Consider the following 16,797-nt stretch of genomic DNA (forward strand, 5'->3'; position numbering starts at 1 on the left):
CTAAGTCTATTTTGCGTCATGGTGTAACATCCCCTTAAAAGGAGGTTGAGGAAAATTGGGGGTTTATCGTATGTCAACTCACGATGACCTTCCTGGTTCGCAGGGGAGCCCCACAAGTTTGTGTGCCACGGGCCTTCGGAACTTGGGGAACACGTGTTTCATGAACGCCATCCTTCAGTCCCTCAGGTACCCCTCCTTTGGGAATGGGGCCCTTCCCCGGGGGGGGGCCCTGGGGATGTGCCTGAGGCGCCACCTGTCCATGCCAGAGCCGCCTCTTTGGCCTCTGTCCCTGCCATGCAGGTTCCTTTCCAGGGCAGCTGTGGGCAGGAGTGCCACCTGCCCTGTGAGAGCTCTGGGTGGTCGAGTGGCCCTTCCGGCACACCTGGCTGACCTCCCCTTCTCCCCGCAGTAACATTCCACAGTTCTGCTGTTACTTCAAAGAGCTGCCGGCGGTGGAACTTCGGAACGGGAAGACGGCAGGCCGGCGGACGTACCACACGCGGAGCCAAGGAGACAGCAGCGTGTGAGTGCTTGAGCCCGGGAGGAGCGAGCGAGCGAGCGCGGCTCAAGTGGCCAGCGGAGAAAGAGGCCTCCCTTGCTTGATATTTGGAACCAGGGGCATCCTGGTAGTAGGCTGAGAGAGAGAGACAGAGAGAGGTGTAGTGGTTAAAGCATCAGGCCAGGAACCGGGAGCCTGAGTTCTAAACCTGCCTTGGGCACGAAGCCATGAGCTTGGGCTGGTCCCTGTCCCTCAGCCCTAGGAAGGAGGGAATGGCAAAACCCTCCAGAAACCAGAACGCTGCAGGGATTGGCCAGAGCAGCCTCTGAGAACCTGTCGTGACTGAATGCAAGAAGAAAACAAACGTAGGGTTAAAAAAAAGAGACCCTCCCCAATTGTAGAGGGAGGGTCCATGTGGGGCTCCTTTGCTTTCCTTCTTCGGCAGTTCCCTGGTGGAGGAATTCCGGAAGACCCTCTGTGCTCTGTGGCAAGGAAGCCAAACTGCCTTCAGCCCAGAATCCTTGTTTTACGTTGTTTGGAAAATCATGCCCAACTTCCGGTAGGTCTGCCTGCTTCAAGGAGCCGCTCTGGAGGGCGGCTTGGCCTGTGGACGGAAGCCCCGGGAGGCTTCGCTCTTCCCCCAGCGGGAGAGGGGAGCATCCCTGCGTCCGGCTGCTTTCGGGTTACTTTCCCCCTTCCTGCCAGCCTAAGGCTTAGTGCGGAGAAGCTTCCTACACACACGCACACACACGCACACACCAAGTGCGTCCCCATGCTGCATGTGTGCAGTTAGGCCCACAGTGCCCTGAAGTTGGAACACCTGAGTTGGCACCCTGGGAAGATTCTGGCCTTGAATAGCCAAGAACTTCCCCAGAGGGGCTTTAGAAGCCCTCCAGGCGGCCTGAGGCTTCCAGAAGCTTCCTCGCCCAGGGCCGGGGCCTTCCTGCCTAGCGATTCCTGGGTTTGTTTCTGTTAAGGGGATACCAGCAGCAAGACGCCCACGAGTTCATGCGCTACCTCTTGGACCACCTCCACCTGGAACTGCAGGAAGGCTTCAACGGTGCTGCTCACCCAGCCCTTCTCCAAGAGAAGCCCGCCCTCACGGCCGGCAGTAGATGCTGCGTGTAAGTCTCCCGCTTGGGCTGGTCTCCCGCAACGGAGGGCCCTCGCTGATGGGGGGCACCTTGGCCGGTCGGCCTGGCTGAGGAGGAGGAGGGGGGCGGACTCTCCCTGGGAGCTGCCTCGCACAAGGGCGAAGGGCCCGAAGAGCAGCGGGAGGCTTAGAGCTTCGGGGCAGGAGGCACCGGGAGGAGGCTGCTGTCCTGACGGGCCTCTCCCGCCTTCCCTTCAGCAATGGCGCTTCCACCGTTGTCACCACCATCTTCGGAGGCGTCCTCCAGAACGAAGTCAACTGCTTGATATGTGGAACTGAATCCAGAAAGTTCGATCCATTCCTAGGTAAAGGGTTCAAAAATATCCAGCCCGGCTTTGAAGTACCCAAGGAAACTTCCCCGCTGTAACTCTGGTCCCCCGAGAATCTTTTCTAGACGTTTCACGAGGCCTCCACTTTTTTAGACCTCTCCCTAGATATTCCAAGCCAGTTCCGGAATAAGCGTAACAAGAGCCAAGAGAACGGACCAATCTGCACGTTGCGGGTAGGTTCTTAGAAGGCGGCTCTCCGGTCTCCCCGACACCCCCGAAGAGCCACGCGGCAGAGACTCACCGGCTCTCTTGGTGTCTCTAGATTGTCTCCGCAGCTTCACCGACCTGGAAGAACTTGACGACTCGGAGCTCTACATGTGTCACAAATGCAAGAAGAAACAGAAGTCCACCAAGAAGTTCTGGATGCAGAAGCTGCCCAACGTGAGCTCCACTTGATGAATATTGTGGGGAATTTTTTTTGTAGACGAAGGGAACCTGCAGGTGCTCGGTAACGTCTTCTAGGGGAGGTTGCGGAGGGACTTGGAGCTTCTGTGTGGGGTCTTATCAAACCTGTAGGTGAACATCTTGGCACCTGAAGGACATTCACCCCGGTTCTTTTTGTTGGTGTGTGTCTGTGAGTTTTTGCGTGCTGCTTTGAGATTTAATAGGAAGGGGTACAGAAATATATTAAATTAATTGCTGTTATTGTGAAATGGTTTTACTTTCTCCCAGAAACAACGTTAATCTGCGCTCTTGTGCCCGGAGCTGCTGCCAAAGCGGCTTTAATTTTAGGGTGTTGACCAATGCAGCCCTTAAAGGGGCTTCTTGTCAGCTGTGTGTCCCTTTACTGCCCAGGTGCTGTGCCTGCACCTGAAACGCTTTCACTGGACGGCCTACCTGCGGAACAAGGTGGACACCTTTGTTGAGTTCCCTCTGCGCGGCCTGGACATGAAGTGCTACTTGCTGGAGGTATGGCACCCGCGGCTGCGGGGAGGAGGGAAGCGGACCGGCCGAGGCTGCAGGGCACTCACTTTCTTGGGCTTCTCCCCCCCCCCGTGTGCAGCCGGAAAACAGCGGCCCAGACAGTTGCCTCTATGACCTCGCGGCAGTGGTTGTGCACCATGGGTCAGGGTGAGTGCTTGGAAGGACCTGGCTTGGGGGCTGGGCTGCTGAAAACCTGGCAGGCCTTGAGACATGGCGGGCAGGTGGGCAAAGGGCAGCTCCTTGAGTGGCAGGGGGGGGGCGGCTGAGGGGGGGAGCTCCTAAGGCCTCGCAGGGCACCTGCGAACTGGCGTGGCTTTCCTTGTGGCCTTCCCTCCCTTCCCAGGGTGGCCGTTTCTGTGAACAGGTGGCAATAAACTGGTGGGGTTCAACCGGTGGGAGGCTTGATGACCGGGGGGGGGGGGCTTGGCACAAGGGGCCACCTGGGATGGCCGGCACTGTGAAGAGGCCGAAGCGAGCAGCCGTTTCCCTCCAGCCGCCCGCTTGCTCCGGACTCCGTCCAGGGGGGCCTCCCTTTCACCTTTTGGGTGCTGGCATTTTCAGGGTCGGTTCTGGGCATTACACGGCGTACGCGACTCACGAAGGGCGCTGGTTCCATTTCAACGACAGCACGGTGACGCTGACGGAGGAGGAGACCGTCTCGAAAGCCAAGGCCTACATCCTCTTCTACGTTGACCGGCAAGCTAAGTCTGGAGCCGAGAAACTCTGAGGCCGCTCTCTGCCCTGTGCCTATCCGGCCCAATGGACAAAAGATTCCCAGTTCTCCACAGATACTTGATCCGAGACTCTTGATTTCATTGTGCACTTTTTTAAAAAAAGATTTTTTTGTGGGTTCTAGTTTTATTACATTGTCGGTAGTAGCACCTGATTTATTAAAAAATGGACACAAGCTAACTTGGTGGTTAGTTACGCCAGAAAAAAAGGCAAAACCTCAGCAGATACTGACTGATGGGCTGCTTGAACTCAAATTTTATACGTAGTTGAAGAGCGACTTTTATGTTTGACTTTCTGTCTCCATGTTCTGGTTTGCTTTCTAAAGGCACATTTCCACGAGGGAAACTTGAATGCTTTTGAGGAGCGCGAGTCTGGCTGCTGTTAGGAAATGCCAGCCACGGCCTCCACGGGCCTCCCTGGATCAAGGACTCGACCCCCTCACCCCCCCCGGCCCAAACGGGATGCAGGCACGGACTTTGGGACCTCCCGTCTTCCGTTAGGGGACTCAACGGGGCGGCATTAAACAGGCCACGTAACTGCTGCTATTTTTGTTTCTCCGAAGGCTGTTTTTTTAGTCCGTTAGGTTGTACTTCAGTAGATGGCTGCGTTGTTTGTAATAGAAACTCTTTTTTAAAGAATCCTTTTTACTTTGTATATGGAAAATTACTATTCTGCTGCAATTAAGGTACCAAAAATCAGAATTCAGGATCGGCTACTCATTTTGCTAGCGCAGCGTTTAGACTCTCTGAGGCCGTTTGGAAGAAGACGAGAGGCAGAGCGGCCTTCGCTCCCCTCCCAGAACCGGCCCTCTTGGGCCTCTTTGGAAGAGCAGCCAGGGGGGTGACTTTCCAGGCTGCGCTTTTCTTACGGCACCTGAGTGGAAGAGGCTATTTTAGGGCTGCTTTTCCCTGAGGGGAAGAAGGAAGGTCCCTGGCTGCATTTGTTCCAGTCAGCCCAACGTGAATTCTGCAGGATTCCTTGAGGAGGGAAGAGGAGGAGGAGGAGAGCCCGAAAGGGACATTGTGGGCATGAGGTGGAATATGCCAGTAGTTGAACATGCCCCCCCCTTGCCCCCCCCCCCGCTCTCCCCTGGCATAAAAGTCCAGGGCCCGAGAGGCAGGTCCAGGGCTGATGGAGCCGGAGCAGCAGAATCACGGACGAGCTGTCGGAACTCCCCCCGCAGGTATAAAGAGAATTAAGTGGTCCAGGAGAAAAGGAAGCCCAGATTCACAGTGTGCAAGCTGGATTCCTTTCTGTGAGTCGGTTGTGACCTCACATTCCCATGTTGTGTATCGTTGCAATCCGTTGGACCCTTTTGCCGAGTTTTTCTTTGGCCGGAATGCAGGTGTCTTCCCACCAGGGGGCGCTCTCTTACCGCCAGTCAGGGAAGCGGCTTAGCTTGCCCCCGGGGCCTCCTCTGCCCCCTCCGATGCCCACAGGTGTGAGCTGAGCCGCTTCCCCGACTGGGATGGGTGGCCCTGCTGGAGGAGGCGGCTGTAGGGAGGCCGGGTTTTCTCCTTCAGGTTAGCCCAGCGCTTAAAACTCGCACTCGGCTCTCCTGAGCCCCTCCCCGTCAGGAGCTGCACCCCTCAAGGGCAGAAGGCCTGGCTGAGGTGCCGGCCTCGGCAGCGTCGATGGCCCTTGCCCCCTCCGTTCTTCCTTTGACCCCTCCCTGGCTTTGCCAACGGACAGGCGAATCTGCGCCTTGTGGCAACACGGCGGATTTCTCTTCCTGGTGGCGGTTTGTTGATGGGCCGGATTTTGCTCTGAGTTGAAGCCTGAAACAGTATTGGGTTTTGCCCCTCTTTGAGACCCCCCCCCCTTCTTGTGGGCTGGGGACTTTTTCTGGGCCACGCCAGCTGTGCGGTCCCTGCAGGGGTCCTTGGCAGAACTAGGCAGACGGCCTCCCCCTCCCTGCCCACCGGGGCTGCCGTCGCCCGAGCGCCTCCTGCCTCCTCCCTGGGGCCCTCCTGTCTCCTGCTTCTGCTGGAGGTTGGCATTGCAAAAGCGCCCCCCTCAAGGTTGGGGCCCCCGGAAGGCCCCGTAGAGGAGCAGGGCGAGGCCGCCGTTGTGCTCCGTCTGCGTTCTCTCTGTGGTTCCCGTGTGTGTTGCGTTCTCGGGCTCATGTGCAGCCTGGGGTGGGGGGGGTCTCTTTGTTGGCCATTGAAGTTTCATGTATACATTTGGTGAGTGGTTGTCTTCAGCGCATTTGTTGGTGATCTTGACCATGGTTGAAACTCCCAAAATATATTCCTCTCCACGTTCTCTCTGAAGTCTTGTCTTCTCTGGGCTGGGGGAAGGGTGGGGTGGGGGGGAGCTGGGAAATGGGGCCTGGCTGCTTGGTTGGAGGTCGGAACTGAGCTACCTTGGCACAGTTGGCAGGCTTGGCCCTTCCCTCTTTCACGGCTTCCTGGCTGGGTGTTTGGGCTGCTTTAGGGTTAAGGGGTCAGGAGGCTGACAGCCGGACCGTCCCCCTCCCCAACCACCCAGGAAAGGAAATGCAGGCCCCGCTGCCCCCACCCAGGATTGCAAAGAGCGCCCGCTCGGCTGTGGGTAGCTCAGCCGCAAGGAATGGGGGAGAGGCGGGCGCCAAAGGGGGCTCGCCAGGAGGCCTTTTCTGCAGTCCCAGGCAGGTCTGGCGACCGACCGAGGGCCCCAGGGGCTCTCCCTCCTCTGTCCCATGCCTTGTGCCCCCTAAGTCCGGCTGCAGCGGTCAACTCCCGCTTCTTGTCGAGAGAAGCCACGCCAACCTTGGGCCCTTTTCCTGTTCCTGCCGATCGGGTTCTGGGCGAGGCCCGTTGACCTGAGCTGAAGGCAACAGGTCCTCCCTAGAAGTCGCCAACCTGGGTCTAAATTCCCAAGTGGCCCTTCTGAGCCCAGGCTGGCTGAAATGAGGCCGTGCGGCTGCCTCGGCAGGGAGAGGCAAGGGAGGCTGGCGCCTTGTCCTTTTTGGAAACCTCTCTCCCAGCTGGCAGCCAAAAATAACTTCCATTCCACACCATATTTGTGCAAGGGAACCGGAGCCCTTGGAAGCTGATTAAGCCCAGCGCCCTTCGCGCTGCGCCCGCTGCCTTGGCTCCCCAGACAGCCCGGGGCGATGCGTTTGACGGAGCTGAACTGGGAGTGCCTCCTGCACCTCTTCTCCTTCCTGGACAAAGACAGCAGGAAGAGTTTGGGCCAGACGTGCCGCAGGCTGCTGCGGGTCTTCCAGGACCCGTCGCTGTGGCCTCTGCTCCACTTCCGCTCTCTGGCCGAACTGACCAAGGACAACTTTGTCCTGGGACCAGCCTTGCGCCACCTCTCCATCTGTTGGCATTCCAGCCAGGTCAAGGTGTGTAACGTGGAGGGTTGGATGAAGAACGAGCTTCAGAGGAGCATCTGCAGCCTACACAAGCACCTCGTGGATGAGTTTCTACTCCAGGTTTCCAACAGGTAAGAAAGAAATACTGCTTGCTAGGCGGGTGTAGCCTACATTATGCCCTCCTTGTGGGGAGGGCTTTGGATTTCCCCCCCCAGCCCCCCCCCAAGGAAATGAGGAAAAAGCGGTTTTGTTTACACACAAACGCACCTTTAGCTACTTCCGTGCCCCAGGAAAGTCCCCAATGCTTCGCTCCCCAGGGATTGTTGAAAGCGTAAAATCAGACATTTCGGTTTTCAAACCAGCTTGTTGTGTGTGTCATAATCGCTTTGCATTTTGTGCCACCAACTCCTGCTTCGTGCTCAGGCATTCCAAGCGTATTTTCCGCCGAGGCTCTTAGTCCCCTGGCTGGAGACACGTGATTTTTATCCCCTTCTCCTGCTGCTCCCTCGTTTTGGGAACTTAATGTTTAACTCTCACTGGTCTGAACAAAAGGACCACAAAACCCTCCCGTACAGTTAATACTGAAGCTCTCAATCTTTGTGACGCTTGTATTCATCCTGGGCAGGGGCAGGAATGAGATCTTATTTTCTATCAAAAGGAGTTTATAAGCATCGTAACAATTGTGAATTTTTCAACATTTCAACGATTTTATTTTTAAAGCTGACCACTAGCATTAAACTAAGCACGATACAAGTATCGGGGACAATAGACACCATGAATCAAAAAATAAAATTGTAATCCTGTTGCATTGAAAACTACTTTATGCAGTGAGTTAACATCAACACAACCGCTTAGCTTGTTTTATGGTTTAGTCTTTAGATGTAACTAAAGATCCTTGATAGCCTGGAGTGGGAGGAATTACTCCAGGAGGAGCGAAACAGGAAGCAGGTCTGCCAGTCTGTCTTTTTCTGCTTAGTTTAAAATTTGCTCCAAAGTCAATGCAACCATTATAATTCTTGCTAACACTGAAAAGCTTGTGAGATGCTGAAGATAGAAGAGATAGAAGATGATAGATAGATGATAGATAGATAGATTGATAGATGATAAATAGATAGATAGATGATAGATAGATAGATGATAGATGGATAGATAGATGATAGATAGATAGATAGATAGATAGATAGATAGATAGATAGATAGATAGATAGATAGATAGATAGATAGAGATGATAGATAGATGATAGATAGATAGATAGATAGATAGATAGATAGATAGATAGATAGATAGATAGATAGATAGATAGATAGATAGATAGATATTCCCCCGTTCAGGCTTCACCGTCCCTCTCAAGTCAGGCCCGGCCACCTTTTGCTTTGCAGCATTCAGACCAATTCTTACAAGCCGTCGTGCCCGGGCCTGTGAATTTACCTGAAGTCAGGGTGAAGGCAGAGGCTGCAGGGATGTGGCGCTCAGTCCCAATCCACGCCGCCCCCTCTAACCCTCCACGCTCCCAATTCCAGGTGCCCCAGCTTGCTGTCGCTGAAGCTTTCTGGATGTGGCCACGTGACAGACGACTCCATTGTGCTGCTTCTCAAAAGCTGCCCCGGCCTCCAGACCCTCCAGTTGGAAAACTGCGTCCTGATCACTGACCAGACCCTGGAAGCAGCTGCTCTGCATGCAGACTCCCTCAAAACTCTGCAGGTGGACTTTTGCAGAAACATAACAGCTGCTGGGGTGCAGCGAGTTCAGAAGATGCGCCCGTCCCTGACGCTCAGTGCGGAAAGAAGTGCAAACATGATTCCGGACAAGCGGCCGGGGGGCTGGGCCTTGGAAAGAGGCTTGAAGAGAACGCTGTGGCATTAGCCAAGCAAGCGGCCACGCTCGCGGTTGGAGTCTGCTCTGAGGTGCCGCGTGCGTTGCAAGAGAGATGTGAAATGGGTCCTGGAAGTTACCCTACTCAACCCTACTGTGGAAGTGGCAAAGTGGCTGTTTTCTAACAAAAATTTAGGCTGTTCTATTAGTGGACCACTTGATGAACCCCTGTGCTGTTCCATTTCTCAAAGTAGCAGGGATTATTTTGTGACATGGAACTTCCCAATCAGTGGACAATATTTGTACAAACCATCCTTCCTTTCTCGGGTTCTTCTTTAGTTGAACGTGCTAGATTTTTGACACAACTTAAATCTAAGCATTGTATCTCTCAACTCATACCGACTGTATCGACTTGCCTCTCTTAGTTTTTCCGTGTGTGTAAAGTTCTCTAAATTATTTATTGCACATAAAACCATCTTCCTTCGTCCCTCCCTCCCTCCCTCAGTTTCATTTGGGCAATTGTGAGCAAAGCCGAAACACGGCAAAATCAGAAATGTAGAAATTTATAAAAACAAGAAAAATAAAAGCACACCAAAAGGATAATCACCAGAGAGCCTTAAATAAAAAGAACTACTCTTTCTTTCTTGAATCTGCTTTATTTGAATAAGGAACCCTGCACAGGCATTTCAAATTAAAACAAAAATAAATATATGAAGATTCATGTAAAACTGTCCTTTCTAATGAACAATTATACACAATGTACAGCTCTTCAGATTCACTGGGAAGGGAAACGAGGCTCCGTTCCCCACAAAGTGCACCCGAAGGGCCCCATGCAAACTTATCAAAAGTGAACAAAAAAAAAGAGGGAGGGGGGAAAGGGGAAAACTTTACTGATCTCACTTTTTTTGCATTTTCTGCTTACAGTCACAAAAAATAAACACATCTAAATTTTGTTACATTTAGAGTAACTAAAAAGGTGGCCAAACATCTATCTTTACCGTAAAACCATGTCAGCACTGAAATCCGGTGTGGGCATTCTTTGAGAGAGAGAGAGAAAGAGAGAGAGAAAGAGAGGATTTTTGTCCACAGTTAATAGTCCGTGTCGGAGCCCTCGGCATTGTCCACGTTTCGGGACAGCATATAATTGTCCATATCGATCGACCTGCAATTGTTGATTGCATAGCGTAACCGCTCCGCCATGACGAGCTGACTGGAGTAGGGTGGGAGACGCAGTTGAAAGAAGCAAGTCTGTGAGGTAGGCAAGCTGTCATAAGGCTGGCGGGGAGAGAGGGGGGGAGAAGGGGGGGCAGGTTAGGCCAGCAGGGGGGACCTCACTTATCAACAGACCCCCCACAAGGTGGGCAGGGAATGCTGGCGGGCCTTTGGCTAAGCTCGGGGTTCCCGCTTTAACCAACTGGCTCAGCGTCTCCCTCTGAGATCCCGCCATCCCCGGTGGGTGGGTGGAGCAGGTGTTCAGGCCTTGGCAATTCTCCTCTAGCCCCTTTGCTGAACGGACTAAGGGCCCCCCTTGTTTCAGCCAGCTGAGCAACCGCGAGGGGGAGAAGCGCCATCTTACCCTATCGACCTTCATGATTTGGAACCGCTGAGAAATATCCGCCGTGTTGGCTGGCAGGCGAGACCTTCCGGACACAAACCTCATGAAGAGGACCCGCTCCTCGTTGGAGAACTCTTCCAGCGTGTGCCAGAACCACTGGACCAGCTGGTGCTGCTCGTCCACCTCGCGGTAGCGCACCACCTTCTTCAGCACGTCCACCGAGATCTCGGGCATCCCGCAGACCATCTGCTCCAGCTGCTTGGCTGTCAGCAGGGACAGCAGAGGCACCGGCACAATCCAAGACATCCCTTCCCGCACGGCAGCCACCTGCAAGGCAGGAACAAACCACCATGGGGGACAAGCGGGCAGCCCGGGCAAAGGGTCCCACCTCAGGGGTGGAGCCTATGAACTGCGTTCCTTCCATGGCGCTGAAAAGGGTGACCCCCGTTGCGCAGTGCCAGGGCAAAGTGGACCCGGCCAGGGGCACCTCGGAGCTTCAGCCCATTGACCGGCGGGCTGGACGGTTACCTGGCGATCCATTTCGTGCAGCCGGTACTCGATGGCTCTTTCCACGTATTCCTTCCGGTTTGAGAAGGTGAGGGGGATGCTGTTCCCACCGGGGATGATGGGCACCATTTTGCCATCAGCACTCTGGCCAATGAAGGAATCTAGAGGAATCATCTAACGGGAGAGAAATCAAGCGGGTTCCTGGGGTCCCACCTGGCAAAGCGGCCCCCCAATCCCTAGGAAAAGCCCCTTCTGCCGACCTCCAAGGAGTTGGAAGCGGCAAGAGCCGCCGACCGTCCTTGCTGGGTCAGGAGGGCGGTGGCTGTGGCTGGGCCCGGGGCCCCCGAGGCGCCTGCAAGGGGGGGCCCCCCACTCACCTCGTGGAAGTTCTCCTCGGTGATGCCGCTGTCTTCAATGTGAAGAATGCTATTCAGGGTCTGCACGTAGAGCAGGTCCACCTCCTCCAGGTCCTCCAGGCTGAGCGGGATGCAGGAGAGCTGCTTCCAGACCAGCGGGGCCAGGTGGAGGTCCAGGGGCTTCTTGGTGCGGATGGCCACGCCCATCAGGATGCCCAGGAACTTGAACTGCACCAGGTGCTCATCCAGGCAGGCCGAGGGGTTCAAGAGGAACCTGGCAAGACGCAAGGCTGCTATTGGCCCACAAGCGGCCCCAAGACTCCGCCCGAGGCGGGATCCCCGGGGGCCACCAAGCACTACGGCCAGGCAGAAGCTTCCAGTGCACAGAGCCAAGGCAAAGCCCACCCCCCAAGGAAGAGCCAGGAGACGGACCGGCCGGGCCGCTTCCCCTGGGCTCTGCAGCCGGCGGGCAGACAGAAAGGCGGGGAGGGGGAGCGGCTGGGGGTGTGTGTGGCAAATGGCTCTGGACCAACCTGTCCACTCCTGGCCCAGAGAAACACAAACATAGGTCCCCCTCTAAGTCTCCCTCCTGCCTGGCACTGGTCAGAAGCCCCGCGTGTCCGTCGGAAGGGATGCGGCTCACTTACCGATCCCTGTTGTAGCCAACTTCGGCTGTTGCGTTCGGGGAAGGAATCAGCAGGTCCACAATTCCCGTTTCAAGCTCCTTGTGAATTAAAGGGGGTGGGGAGGGTTTTCTGGGTGAGGAAATGGCCTCTTTCCAGCCTCCCAACCACCCACCTGCCTTTAGGGACCCGGCCGAGGACCCCTAGCAGCTACTGAAACCTCAGCCAATCTCTTGCATCCTCTTCCCCCGGCTGGCACTGCCCACTGGTGAAGGTCCCCGTGTGGGGGAGCAGCTCAAGGACCAGCCATGGGCATCGCTCGACATACTCTGGTCTAGGCCAAAACAACAGGCCTACTTACTACACGGCTCAAAAAAATAAAGGGAGCACTTAAACGACACAACGGAACTCCAGGTCAATCCCACTTCTGTGAAATCAAACCGTCCACTTAGGTAGCCACACCGACTGGCGATCCATTTCACCTGCTCTTGTGCAAATGGACTAGACAACAGGTGGAAAGCAGAGGCAGGTAGCAAGACACCCCCGATAAAGGTGTGGTTCTGCAGGTGGTGACCACAGACCACTCCTCAGGTCCAAGATGTCTTATTTTAGGCTGTATCCTACTCCAGAATTTTAACCGGGGATTGCAAAGATGTGGCCCTCCCCCTCCATTCTGACCTGGAGGGGCAGAGGGGGGAGGGGGAAGGGAGGAGGGGCAACGTGCCTGATGTCTAGCCAGGCCCTCGCTCCCTTTTCGGGGCCCAGGCGGTAAGAGGAGCCGCCTGAAAGGGAAGCGATGCCAGCCAGCGCCCTGGAACCCCTCCACACCTGGCACATTTCCGTGATGGTGTCGTCGAAGACTCCCCCGGCATCGTCCGCACCTTCCCCCACCAGCTTCACCTTCCAGGCCCGGGAGGGCAGCCGCAGGTCGGAGGCGTTCAGCTTCACCACCTGCCTGGCGATCTGCACCAGGATGGGCTTGCACTTCCGGCCCCTTGGGGGGAAGAGGAGGAGGAGGAGAGGTCGGCTTCCCAGAGCCGCTCCTGCCCACCGCGCCTGCCAGCCCCCCTTCCCCGGCCCCCGGGGCTGACCTGGTGGATATCCTCTTGACCGTGATCTGGGGGCCGTAGTTCTTCCCCTGGACCATCGTCTTCCCAATGGAGCGCACCATGGGCAGCGTGTAGACTCGGGGCGCCAGCAGCGGCCTCAGCTGCCCCTGGACGATGCCCCAAGTGCCGGCGTTGTAGTGAGAGGTGCTGCTCTGTAGCAGGAGGGAGGGCCAGGGCTTCAGCCAGGAGGGAGCCGCTCGGAGGGCTGAAGGGGAGGGGCTCCAAGGCCAGCCTCCCCCCCGCCCCCGGCTGGGGCCAGAAAAGGAGTCGCCCTTCCGGCTTCTTCGGAGAGCAACCCTTTTCCTCCACTCCCAGGCCCAGCAGCCCGTGGCCGGGCCAGGCTGACCCTCCTCTCTCCCCTTCCAGACCCTCCCAAAGACCCCTTTCCCCGTCTGGCCCTGGCCCTTCGGGGTGGCTGAGGTCCGGGGCCCACCCTCCCGAGGTCCCCCCGGGAAGGCAGCCGCCGGGTCAGAGGGTGCCTCCCCACACAGGGGAGCTGCCAAGGCTGGCGCCCGGTGCCGGTGGAGAGAGGCCAGCTGCGTCAGTGAGGCTGGCACACCTCTGGGCGGGTCTCCCTGGAGGTGTGTGTGTGTGCATTGGGGGTGGGGTGGGGGGAGAGGCCGCGGCCTCCTCACCTGGCTGTTGGGACTGAGGTTCAGCAACCTCCACGAGGAGTACATGAGGTCGGAGAAGTGGTAGAGCAGCCGCAACCTGGCCCGGACGGTCTGGATGCTCACTTCCTTCAGGGCCCCGTACTGGGGTGGAACGGCGTCCGGCAAGCCCAGCTGCAGCGGCACCGACACCCCTGCAGGGAGGAAGAGGCCGTCAGCCCCCGACCCCCACCCCCCAGAAAGGCCCCTGCTCTTGGGGGAGGGGAGGCTGCTGAAAAACAGGTGGGAATGCAGGGGAGAGCCACTGGCGGCTGGGGTGGAGCCCCTTCCCCCTGAAGGCGGCCCAAGGCGTGTCCCGGCGGAGGGGTGGCTGCCCCCCAGCGGGCAAAAGAGCCCCTCCCCCCAGCCCTCCTGTACCTGGCGCTCGAGGGGGGGCAGGCGGGGCGGTCCAGGCTGCGCTGTGGCATCGCCCCGCTGAGATCTGCCGGATGTTCTTCCCTTGCAGGGAGGTGATGAGGGTGGGCTCCCGGATGTGGTTGGTGTGGCCCAACCCCAGCTAGAGGCGGAGAAGGAAGGGCTCAGCCAGGGCGGGCTCGGCCCGACCGCACCCTCCCACCACGCATCCCCGCGTCCCCTTCGCGGGCTGCACACCTGGCCTTCCGAGTTGCTGCCCCAGGCGTAGACGTCTCCGGCTGAGGAGAGCGCCAGCGTGTGCTCTGCGCCCACAGCAATGTCCTCCACAAAAACCCCCGACAGGGCCGGGACTTGCTGGGGCCGATTGTGGTTTCGGGCTCGTCCTTCCGGCAGGCCGATCAGCCGGTCTGGAATGAGGGAGAGCCTTGACGGTGCCGCCCGAAGCACTGGAGGGTCCCAGGAGCCACTCCGGCCTGCTTCCCGCGAAATCTCCTCCGGCACCCAAAGGCTGCCACTCACCTTGCCCAAAAGTGTAGACGTGCCCGTCCTTCGTCAAAGCCACCGAAAACTGGGTGCCACAGGCAACTTTTCTGATTCCTATGCCACAAAGAATATCTACTTTCTGTGTGTGTGTGTGAGAGAGAGAGAGAGAGAGAGAAAGGAAACATTAAAAAAAAAAAAGGAACAGGAACGGGTAGCCTCAGAGACCACATTCAGAGCCTTTAAATAGCATTAATTTGCTTTTAATTCTTATTTCTATTCGGAGGCCACACTGCTGGCGAGGCAGAGCGATTTGCACACGGATAATTGGCCTCCTTGGCACAAACTCCATGTTGGTGCTTCCCTGGTGAACAATTCAGGGGTGCTGCACTATAAACCCCCCCCCTGCCCGCACCCCCTTTGGACTAGCCCTCCAGAAAGCGAGCGGGGAGGGGGGGGCTCGGGGGGCTTCCAAGGCCGCCCAGGCTCCCCTCCCGGGAAGAGACGTCACTCGCGGAAGCCCATCTCTGAGCACACCTGCCAGGTGACTGGGAAGGGCAGGAGGTGCTGCGGCTGCTGCTTCTGCTGCGGCTGCAGGGACTCACCTGCGGGGAGGACTTGGCCGTTGAGTTTCCCAGGCCCAACTTCCCGTAGTCTCCGTCCCCAAAAGCCCAAACCATGGAACCGTCGGTAGACACGACGATGGTGTGATTGAGTCCACAGGCCACCTACGTTGAGAGGGAGGGAGGGAAGGAGGGAGGGGTTCTGCCTAGGGGTCTCAAACCCCAGAGCCCCAACCCGCAGGGGACTCACTCGCCCGCCAGCTGGGGGGAGGGGGGCGAAGCTCTTGAGGCAGGCATGGAAGTCCCGCTTCCCCTGGTACATTTCCAAAGAGCGAGATTTTAGCCTGGAAGTCGGACCTCTCCAATCTGGTAGCCCTCCAGCGCCGTCACCCTCTCGGGAAGCTTCTTGTTGGAGGTGTTGCCTAAGCCCAGCCGCCCATAGTCGCCGTTCCCAAAGGTGAAGAGTTTGCCGTCTGCGGTCACCACAGCCGAATGCTTAAAGCCACAGGACATCTGGAAGAAACAGAACCCCCTGAGCACCTTCGTGGGGCTTCTCTTTCCAGCCAGCTGCAATTTGGGGCTTTTAACCCCCGGCCCGAATTCAGAGCCCCCAATTCTGGCCAAGACCCCACCGAGTCAACGAGGGATCCAGTCTTGGAGCCCTTCGCTGTACCTGGACCACTTCTTCTCCTTGCAACGCTTCGATCTGCCTCGGCCGGCGTTGCCGGTCGCTGTTCCCATGTCCCAGTTTGCCGTAATCGCCGTCTCCCCAGCTGAAAACTTCCCCACTCTCCGTCAAAGCCATGGAGTGTCCATCTGAACCACAAGAGGTCACCAGCTGGGTGACAACAAAACCTTCACACGAGTGGAAGAACGAAGACCAGATGAATACCTCCTTCCACCCAAAGGCCCAACCTCGCTCCCCGACTCCTCCCCTGGAAACCCTGAGGCTGTGTGGGGCCCCTTCCGGGCTCCTCTCCAGCCGGACCAGGCTGCCCTCTGGCCAACCTCAGCCAGGCCCTGCCCCCCCGAAGAGGCTCTGGCCCAGGAGGGACTCTGGGAGCACCCTGGACTCTCCCTTGGGCTCCGGAAACAGCCTGGAGCCCCGTGTTGGGCATGGCGCCCTTCACAAATAAACAGAAGGCGGCCACCTGGCCGAATATGGGGCGCTGGGCAAATCTCCCGTGCCGAAGTACAGCACGTACCCTGCAAGGCTGAAATGACGGTGAGCACGTGAAGGTCATCAGAATTGCCTTGTCCCAGCCGGCCGTAGCTCCCTTCCCCGCAGGCCAAAACCGTCCCATTCGCTTGAATCACAAATGTGCAGTTCTGGCCACAAATAACCTGGGGAAAGAAAGGCGGAGACTCCTGTCTTATGGCAGCCAAAGTCTCTCTCTTCCCCGGCTGCCCTCAAGGCCCCCAGACTTGCGGGAATCCGCCCACCTCGTGTGGCCGGCTCTGCTCTCTCCGGGAGAACCTGGGGGTGGGGGGTGGGGGTGTCAGAAGGGTCTGAAGGCTCCTGGTGGTTACCTGCTGGGCTTGTGAGAAGGAGGGGGCCAAGACGGGCACCAGGACGTTCCTTCCGGCCTCTGCCAGCTGCCCGTGCCTTCCGGCTCCCCAGAGGCACACGTCACATTTCCCCCCAAGGTGCCAGTCCTGAGGGGGAACAGAGAGGTTTAGACGTGGGGCCTCTTGGGGGCTCTTCCCAGCCCACCACCCCTGGCACTGACCTCCGGCCGTGACGTTGCCCAGGACATGATCTGCTCATCCAGGCCGTTGATCCATTTTCCGTTGTCCTGCAAAATACACAGTCCGTGCCTTACGGCCG

At 57.3% G+C, this 16,797-nt stretch overlaps 3 protein-coding genes across 4 annotated transcripts in view; 2 read left to right on the plus strand and 1 right to left on the minus strand.

The window, feature by feature from the left end:
* The window catches only part of USP3 (ubiquitin specific peptidase 3), a 12,596-nt gene extending 8,324 nt beyond the window's left edge, over positions 1-4,272 (plus strand). For both annotated transcript variants that reach the window (XM_087941952.1, XM_087941953.1), the window contains exons 6-15: positions 104-186; positions 410-523; positions 945-1,058; positions 1,477-1,623; positions 1,851-1,957; positions 2,075-2,154; positions 2,243-2,362; positions 2,777-2,890; positions 2,985-3,052; positions 3,467-4,272. In XM_087941952.1, the coding sequence (XP_087798078.1) occupies positions 104-186; positions 410-523; positions 945-1,058; positions 1,477-1,623; positions 1,851-1,957; positions 2,075-2,154; positions 2,243-2,362; positions 2,777-2,890; positions 2,985-3,052; positions 3,467-3,632 (1,113 nt within the window). In that variant the 3' untranslated portion in view covers positions 3,633-4,272. The remainder of the gene's footprint in view (positions 1-103; positions 187-409; positions 524-944; positions 1,059-1,476; positions 1,624-1,850; positions 1,958-2,074; positions 2,155-2,242; positions 2,363-2,776; positions 2,891-2,984; positions 3,053-3,466) is intronic.
* A 2,329-nt stretch (positions 4,273-6,601) lies between these two features.
* On the plus strand, positions 6,602-9,462 carry FBXL22 (F-box and leucine rich repeat protein 22). The gene is made up of 2 exons (XM_026709896.2): positions 6,602-7,069; positions 8,460-9,462. The coding sequence occupies exons 1-2, from the start codon at positions 6,735-6,737 to the stop codon at positions 8,800-8,802; spliced, it is 678 nt and encodes a 225-aa protein (XP_026565681.1). The 5' UTR covers positions 6,602-6,734; the 3' UTR covers positions 8,803-9,462.
* HERC1 (HECT and RLD domain containing E3 ubiquitin protein ligase family member 1) overlaps positions 9,388-16,797 on the minus strand; it is a 47,858-nt gene continuing 40,448 nt past the window's right edge. The window contains exons 63-79 of the mRNA XM_087941972.1: positions 16,700-16,765; positions 16,500-16,625; positions 16,175-16,313; positions 15,643-15,824; positions 15,327-15,482; positions 15,012-15,134; positions 14,446-14,548; positions 14,164-14,333; positions 13,930-14,068; positions 13,537-13,706; positions 12,884-13,053; positions 12,621-12,786; positions 11,817-11,893; positions 11,191-11,443; positions 10,835-10,987; positions 10,328-10,633; positions 9,388-10,026 (exon numbers count right to left, since the gene is read on the minus strand). Of these exons, the coding sequence (XP_087798098.1) occupies positions 9,841-10,026; positions 10,328-10,633; positions 10,835-10,987; positions 11,191-11,443; positions 11,817-11,893; positions 12,621-12,786; positions 12,884-13,053; positions 13,537-13,706; positions 13,930-14,068; positions 14,164-14,333; positions 14,446-14,548; positions 15,012-15,134; positions 15,327-15,482; positions 15,643-15,824; positions 16,175-16,313; positions 16,500-16,625; positions 16,700-16,765 (2,685 nt within the window). The 3' untranslated portion in view covers positions 9,388-9,840. The remainder of the gene's footprint in view (positions 10,027-10,327; positions 10,634-10,834; positions 10,988-11,190; positions 11,444-11,816; positions 11,894-12,620; positions 12,787-12,883; positions 13,054-13,536; positions 13,707-13,929; positions 14,069-14,163; positions 14,334-14,445; positions 14,549-15,011; positions 15,135-15,326; positions 15,483-15,642; positions 15,825-16,174; positions 16,314-16,499; positions 16,626-16,699; positions 16,766-16,797) is intronic.

Source organism: Pseudonaja textilis, chromosome 13 (genome assembly GCF_049901715.1).
Source record: "Pseudonaja textilis isolate UNSWEBS1 chromosome 13, rPseTex1.2, whole genome shotgun sequence".
Classification (NCBI taxonomy): Eukaryota; Metazoa; Chordata; class Lepidosauria; order Squamata; family Elapidae; genus Pseudonaja; species Pseudonaja textilis.

What these genes read in the sequence shown, in the direction of transcription:
- FBXL22 (XM_026709896.2), top strand. Translation starts at nt 6,735, where the DNA reads ATGCGTTTGACGGAGCTGAACTGGGAGTGCCTCCTGCACCTCTTCTCC. An exon ending in CTACTCCAGGTTTCCAACAG is followed by an intron (nt 7,070 to 8,459) that starts GTAAGAAAGAAA and finishes TCCCAATTCCAG; the next exon opens with GTGCCCCAGCTTGCTGTCGC.